The 11,612-nt window shown below is 36.0% G+C and overlaps 1 protein-coding gene across 1 annotated transcript; it reads left to right on the top strand.

Annotated features, from left to right (window-relative positions):
- Window positions 1-3,618: 3,618 nt before the first annotated feature.
- On the top strand, window positions 3,619-11,040 carry LOC132549305 (mitochondrial substrate carrier family protein ucpB-like). Its single transcript, XM_060213227.1, has 6 exons — window positions 3,619-3,691; window positions 5,226-5,385; window positions 5,958-6,097; window positions 6,391-6,593; window positions 9,023-9,188; window positions 10,868-11,040. The coding sequence occupies exons 1-6, from the start codon at window positions 3,619-3,621 to the stop codon at window positions 11,038-11,040; spliced, it is 915 nt and encodes a 304-aa protein (XP_060069210.1).
- Window positions 11,041-11,612: the final 572 nt, after the last annotated feature.

The raw sequence follows: 11,612 nt of genomic DNA, 5'->3' as shown, positions 1-11,612 counted from the left end.
CAAAATTATAAAGTACACAGAACACCACTTCTCTAAATAAGCAAATACAAATGGCTGGTCCAAATGTTTCCTTCAGCAGTTAAATTGCATGTTTCTGATATAATCCCGATTCATTAATGGAAACATTTTCCTGCCGAGAAAATAACTGAACAGACACTTAAAAAAAACATGATTTAAATGATTGTCACCTATATATAAATCCTTTAGAAGGGGAACAGTCCATATTCTTGAAAATAGAACATTTATGAAATCTGGAAAGGATGGACTTCAATTTAGTAATTCACATGTATTTATTTTCTGTTTTGTTTTTCCCATAAATGTTATTAATTCACATTTTTCTCAATTGATTTATCAATGAAATGTTTTAATAACTAACTACATGCGTGGCACATGATAATGCTATTTTTGGGCAAAGGCTCTAAATCCAAAGGCAAACGATATTCATGATGTACAGAATTGTGATCTGGTCTCCAGGTATTAATGCATGCAAATCGTAATTTTTGCCTTCGTTAATTAATAACACTTCTTATTTATCTATTACCTTTAAAGTGACCCAGGTTTTTTTTCATTATATATAGACGGTTTTTTTTTTTTTTTTTTTTTTTTTAATTCAGAGACGTATATAACACAGTGTGTTATATACGTCTCTGTTAAAATGAAAGTTTTGTAGTTGTGTAATGCTGAAGATATTTTGGTGTTTTTTTTGGTTGAAATTGGAAGTTTTCTAGACGCCTAATACTGATGTTGTGTGGACATTGTATTTTGGTTGAAAATGAAAGTTGTGTAGACGACTGAACTAGCTGTGTAGTGATCAGAATCCTGCCGTAATTAGGAATGATATAAATAATTATTGTCATAAATATTTTTTCAAATAATAATGATGACATTCAACACTCTTCCATCGAAACCTTATTCCAAAACATGCCATGGTGCATTAATTTTACCCGATGAACATGCGAGATGTTATTTTATAGGTTTGTAAAAGCTTTTTTTTTTTATCTAAATGTAAATTTTATATACTGCATTCTGTGAAGTGTCGATTTCTACACCATGATGAAATGTACCACTGTTATCATTACAACATAATTAATTGTCTAGTTTATCTATGTGGTACAGTTTTGTCTTTTAACAAAAACCGCTTTTTTACTTCTCTGTCATCTTTATAATTTCACATTGGAAATCACATGAGACAACCATGTAAGAAATTGGAAAACATTCTACACGCCGGTCTAAAATACATACACATATAATCATTCAATCACTTTAACGATGTAAGGGAGACAACTCCTACAGAAATACCAATAAAACATAACCACAAAATATACTACTAATCGTATTTAACGGTTCAATTACATTACGAATTGTCAAATATTGGTATTACTTTAAACAATTCATCAATTGATAAATAATCTGTACCAAAACTTCACAAAAAGACAAATACACGCGGAATCATACGGTGTTTGGCACAGAGCCGTTAATCTTTAAAATCAATCAATATTTTTATGACAATTTCTGACGACTTGTCTGAAATTCAAACAAACATGAAAGTTACTTTATTACAGTTTCTCAAGCTCATATTTGATTAGAGCATTTCCACAATACGATAAACAGTTCAAACTATTTAAATGAATGTAGATATTCAACATTAGAAACGCGTGAAACTGACCCCTTGTTTGTGAACAAGTCAGAGCTTGACAACTCGGTTAAGAAATGAGCTCTGGACATCCATTACGGTTCTCCCCGATGCTGTGGGTAAAAGTATGAGCTACTTCTCAACCACTCTAGCTTTTTACGATGTCTAATTGTCCATCGGAGTTCCACAGTACTCGAGTTGGCATCCGACAAATCAACCTCTGCCTGCTCATTACTTAGATGTCGCCCCTCCTCAACCGTCTCCGTGTCCTTCGAAAGGTCATACCCTCTTTCCTCCGACTCCACGACTTTAATTTCCTAATGAAAAATGTTGTCAATCGAGGTGCCTTGGTCTGATTTCCTGGTGACAACCATCATCGTGTCATCATCAAAAAAGATGAGGAGGATCCAGAGTTACTATTCTCATCGTTGACGGAGTTGCTCCGTCTCGTCTGCTGTTGTCACCTTGGAGCTGGTGTTGGCGGTTTTATTGACATTGGTAGGAAGCTGTGTAATGTCCTTGTCCTGTCTTCTTCATCCTCCCTTCTGACATCATATACCGGTATATACTGACTGGATTGTGCTATAACTCTGTAAGGACACTCCTCCTTCTTATCAGCAATCTTATGATTCCATTCGAATGCAGTGACCCCCAAAGTTTTGACATTGGACGGTGTATATCCGCTTGGGTAGGCCACAATGTACCAGGCAATTGTTGAAAAATACCTCTACATTTACTTGAGCCTTCTGAATTCTCGTTGGGGATATATCTGCATTTGGATTTAAAACCTTTGCCCCAAAATAGCATTATTATGTACCGCGCATGTAGTCAATTATCAAAACATAAACTTGATAATTTAATTGTTAAGCAAAAAAATGTGTTAATAACATTTATGGGGAAACAAAGCTGACAGTAAATGAATTTGAATTACTAAATTGATGTTCTTTCTTTCCAGACTTCCTAAATGTGGTTTATATTTTTTTAGGATTTTCTAAAGAATTTGAACTGTACCTCTCCTGAATGATTTATGTGTATATGACAACCAGTGAAGTCAGATGTCCGTATTTAAGGGGCTATTTATTTACTTCCACAGGAGAAATATGTCCATTTCAGAATCAGGATTACGTTAGAAAACTGCGATTGAATTGCTAAAGCCATTGACCAGCCATTTCCATTTGCTTATTTTAGAGAAGTGTTGTTTTGTATACTTTATAGTTGTAGACTTAACTATTAAACAAACATGGTCTGATTTAAAATATTTAAGATGTTACGTTTTCGAAATTTCGATTAATTCCTAATTACATCATGACCCAACGTCGGAACAGCAAAACAGAAAATAAATGAATGTTAATTACGTAACGGAGGCCCAGCCTTTCTAGATTTCGTAAATGTTCTATTTTCAAGAATTTCTAAAAAACATGGACAGTACCCCTTCTGAAAGATTTATATATATTTGACAATCATTGAAATTAAGTTCTCTTTTTTAAGTGGATATTAATTTTTTTTCTCAGGAAAACATGTTTCCATTTCTGAATCAGTATTATATTAGAAACATGCAATTGAATTGCTGAAGGAAATGTTTGGACCAGCCATTTTCATTTGCTTATTTTAGAGAAGGGATTTAATCCGTCGGTCAAATACGATTAGTAGTAATGTTTTCTGCCATTAATTTGATGTGTATGTATGCATTTCAGATAAGACTTTCAGCATGTTTTTCTAGTTGTTACAAGGTTGTCTCATGTGATTTCTTATGTGACTTAATTAAGATGACAGAGAAACAATAACAGCTAATAAGACTGCCACATTCACCTATATCTACTCCCTTATTCGAGGAGACGGAGATCGACGTACGGTTGAACTCACAGCAGTGGTACGCATGGGTGGATTTAACGGCTACTGCCTCAGGTCGTCTTGGGTCGGTCTACTTCAGAGTGATCTCACATTGACTGCCATCTTGTTTGGATCTCTCGCATCATAACCTAGCGATGGCGAGAATTGAGAACGAACAGATATGGAGGTTTACTCTGGCCGGCATCTCCAACATGAGTGCTGCTACAAGTATGTACATTGATGGTGTCAACGTGTTCACACACATACACTTATATAGTATACATGTGTGTAGCTTTTTTTCACTTACTGTCATGTTCAGCAGAGCTGAAAAATACGTTTCTATTTATAGCACGTTGTTGGATAAACAGCTGACATCGGCGTGTCGACCTTGACTAGTTGTTCGATGTGAAATATCTGATCAGTATGTTGTCCTGTGTTTCTACCGTACTTCTGTTGGTATGGTTAACAGTTACACTACCACCAATAATAAGACTGTGATGGAGCTTTAAATATAAGGCATCTTACTAATCCACACTTCTTACTTTCTGATCTATGCTGTTCATGTAGATTGTGAGGTTGACCGGCTTGACCAAAGCCATTTATCGACCAGTGAGGTGAATTCTATAACAAGATAATACTTATAAGTTAAAGTGACGTATCACATATATCATGACCCAAGTACACTGTAAAACATGTTAACTGAAACGTCTTTTAATTACAAAGCGATATAAGAACTTCTAACACATTTATGGCACCCCAATACAATATTACGGGGGCTCGGCATATTGGTAAATGTAGTTCTTATTGAGAACATGTTTGGTGTGTTCTGAATCTCTTTGGAAATTGTCGGAGAGGATATAAATTTACCCACTGAATCTTGTCTTATGAGATCAGTCTATTCATTGTTATTCTTTCTTGCATGCCAAAGTTGCTCGTTCCTTAACATTCGAGAGTGCCGACCACTGTCAATAGTTCATACTTGAAATCATTCGATGATATGTTTACCTCACATTTATCTTACGCTTACTCACCTGAAACGACTGGTCTTGTTCTCCTTGCACTTTTCAGGGGTCTCTGTGTAAATCGTTTATTGTTTGTTTGTTTTTACTTTTGCCTTAGTTTTATTGAATTTGAGTTTGCATTATGATTCTGTTTGACAAGTTGATATGTTCTTTGTTGTCCTGGTTATATAACATTCTTTTTGTGTTATGTTTTATCAAGAAAGTTTATTGTTAAACATGTCTATATTTCTATACACTTCAAGAATACCATTATTTTAAAAATATTTCGTTAAGGTATATAAATGACGGACGTAGACCGTGATGTGATGTAAAAGACTGTAGTTAGTATGATTGCGAATATTTAGGGCTATATAGTAAACTTCGCTTGGACGGTTTATAAGATGTCTCGAAATATGAGGGCCTGGAAGATAAGCTGTACATGCCTTACAGTAAAAAATAGCTTCAAATAAGACGACCATGAAAATAGGCCGTCTTCGAAAATGAGTTTCGAATTCCTTACGAAAAATCAAAATAAGCGCTTATTTTGGAAATTTAAGGGTATAAAATATACGCACCTGCACGCTTGGATATACTATTTGTATGACGGATGCTGCCGAGATTGGATAGATAAACCATGGCTACCCAAACCGGGAACCGAGTTATCCTCTTTTGTAACATCTTAAGTCAGATATCATTTCTAAATAATGTTTGATGAATGTGAAAGCATAGACAAAACTATGTCACCGATTTGTATTTTACAGTTACGAACCCTGTTGACGTCATCAAGATACGTATGCAGCTGGAAAATGAGCTCGCAACACAGAAAGGAATCCAGGTGCTGAAAAACCGTTATTACGACGGTTTCCTAAAGGGCGGTGTACGGATCGTCAGCGACGAAGGCATAAGGGGCCTGTATAAGGGGTAGGTGACGTAATTATCCTGTAGTAAACTCTCATGGTATATGTTGGTTGTGGCGATTCGACCTCCTACGTCTTCCTGTGTCTCAAAGATTGTACCAAAGACACACAAGTAAATAGCACTTCTAGACTAGATTTTGATTATTTTTTCGATCACTTTGGATTTTTCTCAGAATATGTTTTGATTACGTTGCAAAAATGTAGTAAAAGCAGGTGATGCGAGAGTAGAACAATTAGTTGCTGTAACTACAATTTTGCGACTTAATTAAAATACATTCCAATTGGTCATTTGCTCACCTTTACCTGACGTCTTTACATAGTGATAGATATTCTGATGGAATATTAACAGTTATGTTTGCTGTAATAGATAAACAATTGTGTGTTTTAATATTGATAGATATTCTAACAATTATCTTTGCTGTGATAAGCAGTTGTATCTTTACATAGTGACAGATATCCAGATTGATGCCAGACTAAAATATAAAGCCCTTTACGGTATTATGACGTCATAGTAATTAAAAACTATAAGTTATAGGGATATATAAATAAAATCACATGATGTCACGTCTGTTCTAGAATTGTTCCTTCACTGATGAGAGAAGGAAGTTATAGCACAATTCGTATGGGCGCATACGAGCCTGTAAAAGTCCTGTTTGGCGCCACTGACCCAGCTCATACACCATTATGGAAAAAGATATGTGCAGGTGCTCTCACCGGTAGGTCATCTCTCAAAACTTCCTTCTCATACAAAGTGTTTTAAAGATATAAAATGTACGAAAATACACATTACGAAGCACACTGTGTGATTCTATAGCTTAGAGACATTGTTATTTATTAAGCTTCATGTTCTTTGAAGTATAGCGTGATGATATACTCTAGAAAACCCTTTTGGTTTTCTTTGTGAATTCAAGTAGTGAATACAATAACATTCTGAGGTGAATCTTTTACTTAGTTACAAAGCTGCCTTTGACTTCATTCATTCGGAATCTTATTGGACATCTGTTTTCAGGAGCAATAGGTAGTTCCATTGCAGTTCCAACTGATCTGGTCAAAGTACGAATGCAGGGATGTACCAAGTTGGTAGGAGAAACGCCAAGGTACCGTAGTACGTTCTCAGCTTTCTCAGAAATTGTACGTCAGAACGGCATTCGTGGTCTGTATGTTGGTGTGGGACCGACGGTCAAAAGAGCGGCTATACTGACCGCTACACAGGTGAGTTTGGAACCTCTCTAACATCCAACAACCAAAGCTGTTGTTTTAGTGTTTGAGAATATCCAAATATTGTATATATTTATAAATTTAGAAACTGCCGTTGAACATTCACGAAATATCTGTTAACAGAACGACGTTTTTCTCACAAAATAGAACTTACTCATAGCCTTGTATTATTGAAAGGATTCACAAATTCCTGATGTAATGATTTACCTTTAGTGTTGATACCTACCTTTGTGTTGGAGTTCCTTCCGTTATTAGTGCTTCCTCAGTTCCTGTAGATTTCCTTTCATTAATTTATATGAATAGTGGCGCGGTTCAGGATAATATACACATGAACTTGATATGCTTTTAAAATAACCCCATATTGTAAATCTTATTTGTTGATTTTAACAATTATTGCTGGCCCCTACATTCTAAAACATCAGGACCCTATCCTTGCTGAAGGGGCCTAGATATGTAAATTTATAAAACAACTGTATGGTGTAGTTAACTCATTCTAAAACATCAGGACCCTATCCTTGCTGAAGGGGTCTAAATATGTAAATTTATAAAACAACTGTATGGTGTAGTTAACTCATTCTAAAACATCAGGACCCTATCCTTGCTGAAGGGGTCTAAATATGTAAATTTATAAAACAACTGTATGGTGTAGTTAACTCATTCTAAAACATCAGGACCCTATCCTTGCTGAAGGGGTCTAAATATGTAAATTTATAAAACAACTGTATGGTGTAGTTAACTCATTCTAAAACATCAGGACCCTATCCTTGCTGAAGGGGTCTAAATATGTAAATTTATAAAACAACTGTATGGTGTAGTTAACTCATTCTAAAACATCAGGACCCTATCCTTGCTGAAGGGGTCTAAATATGTAAATTTATAAAACAACTGTATGGTGTAGTTAACTCATTCTAAAACATCAGGACCCTATCCTTGCTGAAGGGGTCTAAATATGTAAATTTATAAAACAACTGTATGGTGTAGTTAACTCATGATTTGTTGATGCACTGATATGCTGAAAGTTTTGGTTCTGTACAATCCTATTATTGTTCGCTGAATCGATGTAGTAGACATTTTTGTTTTGGTGTTTATTACATATTTTAGATTTTGATGTATTCTTAATTCATTATTTTGGCGTCTGCTTAGATTCTGCTGTTGTTTATTTTTTCATTGGCGTGTGTTCAATGGAAAAAGTTGTTCGTTCTGGTGATATTGACATCTGGCAATTTCTAGTTATTTCTTTGTATTGTTTAGGTGTCTGACCACTTCCGGCTGTTATGTATTTGTATGACTGTGGTGTCTGACCACTTCCGGCTGTTATTTATTTGTATAGTTTTGGTGTCTGCTCTGTTCCAGCTAGAGTTCTTGTATGAATTTGGTGTCTGCTCAGGTCCAGCTGTTATTGGTTTGTATGGTTTTGGTGTCTGCACAGTTCCAGCTGTTATTGGTTTGTATGGTTTTGGTGTCTGCACAGTTCCAGCTGTTTTTTGTATGGTTTTGGTGTCTGCACAGGTCCAGCTGTTTTTTTGCATAGTTTTAGTGTCTGCTCAGTTCCTGCTGTTATCGATTTGTATGGTTTTGATGTCTGCTCAGTTTCGGCTGTTATTGATTTGTATGGTTTTGGTGTCTGCTTAGTTCCAGCTGTTTTTTGTATGGTTTTGGTGTCTGCTCAGTTCCTGCTGTTACCGATTTGTATGGTTTTGGTGTCTGCTCAGTTCCTGCTCTGTTTTTTGTATGGTTTTGGTGTCTACTCAGGTCCAGCCGTTATTGGTTTGTATGGTTTTGGTGTCTGCTTAGTTCCAGCTGTTTTTTGTATGGTTTTGGTGTCTGCTCAGTTTCGGCTGTTATCGATTTGTATGGTTTTGGTGTCTGCTCAGTTCCTGCTGTTACCGATTTGTATGGTTTTGGTGTCTGCTTAGTTCCTGCTGTTACCGATTTGTATGGTTTTGGTGTCTGCTTAGTTCCTGCTGTAACCGATTTATATGGTTTTGGTGTCTGCTCAGTTTCGACTGTTACCGATTTGTATGGTTTTGGTGTCTGCTCAGTTTCGGCTGTTACCGATTTGTATGGTTTTGGTGTCGCTCAGTTTCGACTGTTATCGATTTGTATGGTTTTGGTGTCTGCTCAGTTTCGGCTGTTACCGATTTGTATGGTTTTGGTGTCTGCTCTGTTTCGGCGGTTATTGATTTGTATGGTATAAGTGTAATTATGTTCACTGTAGTTAATTCATTTTTTTGTAGTATTTCTTCCGTTCTTTTGTGTCATTACATTTTGTGTCTCTGACGTCACTGTTGTCGTTCCCATTCTAGGTAACCGAGCTAGTTTTGGTGGAGGATGTTTATTTCATTGCAATAATAGATAATTTGAATCCCATGTATACATTTTATTTGAAATAATTATGATCACTGTGTGTTTCCATGATATAGATTCCTACATATGACCACACAAAACATACCATACTAAACGCTGGCTTGATGACAGAGGGCGCTCCACTGCACGTGACCGCTTCTATGGTGGCGGGCTTCATGACGGCATTAACTACGTCACCAGTAGACGTTGTGAAGACGCGGATTATGAACCAGAAACAGGATAGTAAGTACGACACTACATAACAACGCCGACATTTTAAAAATAACACGTCATTAATTGACTTTTGTACTCCTATATTTGAATCTACAATTCTAAGGATATTATACATAGTTTATCTGTTCTCATTCAAATGTAGCTTCGTAATAATTCATTAATCACAAACCATGTTTTGCACTTGTTTTGAATGTGTGATTTACACATTTGTGTGAAGTGTGTACCGATGACCATCTTTTCTGTCACTTATATTCAGAGTCATGTTAAGTTTTTTATGACCTGACTGTCCCAACACGTGCTGAATGGATCACCTACATAAATTACACCTTTTCAAGAACCTTTTTAATATCTTAAAAAAGGACGACAGTGTTTTCAAAAACAAATTTGGAAAGATGATAATTCAAATAACGAATAAACTGAATTGTACAGCTGTTTCGTCCATCAAGGTCTCGTTGGTGATCTAATAATTGGGACCTGAAAGCGAATAAATTACATTCATATTCGATTACTGGATACGTTTATTACAACAGTAATTAAAGTTGGAAGACTGTACTAAAGACCCAAAGGAATAACACCATTTGATACAAATTTAGAGTAACATAGAGCAGAGTCAAACAGTGAATTAAACTGCATCATACAGCTTCTATGACTCGTCGTTGATGTAAGGGCCTAAACCCTGAAGCATAAATAGCGGCTGAGGAAATTACAAAGCGATCGAAAAAAATTCAAAATTTAGATGGGAAGGCGCACTGGCTAGTAATTTTCGCATATCGCATAATTTTTTAACAACGTCAAGTAAGGTATGCCATACATTTATAATTCCGATCAGGGAAACATACATATGATGTGACGCTAGTGTGTACGCTATTCATATTGCTGCTACAACACCTGAGTTATGTGTAATGTGAACTGGATAAAGTTAGACCTACAGAATTATAATATGATTGCGGTGTGGTAGAGGTGGTTTTTAAGTGAAACGTAAGCCGACTAAGATATTAAATGTCACAAATTATAGGGCAAGGACACTGCACTGCTATGTTAGGTCTGATCCAATTTCAACAGTGCTCCTTGTAAGGATAATATGGAGGTTAAAATGAGAGTGTCATCAGTTAGCTGAAAGTAGGACGAATCTGCTTTAATTTTTTAGTAAACATATTTGTCTTTACTCTTTTTAAGTATGGTACATGTATGTGTAAAAAGTGAGTTACAAGCAAGTTAAATGTTCTGATTGGTGTCATGACGAGTTATTAGGTTGTACCGACCAGTTTGTAAGTTTCCTTGAAGAGGAAGTAGGTCGTAATTTTCCTGACAAGGAAGGATGTTTAAACGAACGTTTTAAAGGTTGTTACGACAAGGTAGTAAGTTGTAATATACGCTGACAGGCACCTGGTAGTTTAGTTTCGCAGTGGATGCTCATATTTTCCGAAAACAATCTAGGAATCTATTATCCGCTGTGCTTGTAGAAGTTCGAGGTCACAAGTCTGATAACGTGGGGTTTCTCTTTGTACTATGGGTTTTCTTCTATATGTTGACCCATGTCGTGTACCTTCTAGACTGAAAAGAGTGATTTAATTAGGTTGCTAATTGAGGCATTTCATCATTGTTGTGAAATAAATAATGTAAATATTTCTCTTTTACGTATTCCACATTCCATTCATTCATCCACCAAAGAACTGTTTGTTTTGCAGGTAAAGTGTACAAGTCAGCATTTGACTGTTTCTTAAAGACACTACGATCAGAAGGCCCATTGGGACTGTACAAAGGCTTCATTCCGAACTGGATGAGAATCGGACCACATACAACTATCGCCTTTTTCATATTTGAACAACTACGAAAAATCATCGGCATTGACCCTATATGAAAAAGACTGGGTATCTTAATGTGTGTTTGTACTGAAGATATGGAGAAGACCGGTTATTTTAATGTGTGTTTGTACTGAAGATGTGGAGAAGACTTGGTATTTTAATGTGTGTTTGTACTGAAGATATGGACAAGACTTGGTATTTTAATGTGTGTTTGTACTGAAGATATGGATGGGTGTGAATCGAGGGATGTGTGTTGTGTTTATATACATTATAATGTCTAGTGTATTGGTTGGTATGTAAGGGAGATTTAGTCACGCATACTGGAAAAGTTGTAGTGCAAGACGTATACTTGTCGCGTTGTACGAAAGCGATTTAGCTTTAAAATATTTTCAGTGCAAAAGTGACGTAGCAATTCTACGTGTCGTTGTTAAAGAGAGATTTAGCCAGTCGTTGTGTAAGAAATTTTAATGTCTTGTATATTTGTCTTGGTTAAAATTAGTCCCTAATGCTTTTGTAACAGAGATTAAGTACGATACAATCGTTTAATTGTTTTTTGTGGTAATCGTCAACGAAACTATGGACGCTTACATCTCCGGCCTTCGAGGCTGTATTCTCCTTGTACTCGTTT

The sequence above is a fragment of the Ylistrum balloti genome, unplaced genomic scaffold (assembly GCF_031769215.1).
Source record: "Ylistrum balloti isolate Yb309-2 unplaced genomic scaffold, AGI_CSIRO_Ybal_v1 Utg370052, whole genome shotgun sequence".
NCBI lineage: Eukaryota > Metazoa > Mollusca > Bivalvia > Pectinida > Pectinidae > Ylistrum > Ylistrum balloti.
This window is presented reverse-complemented; position numbering and strand designations above follow the sequence as displayed.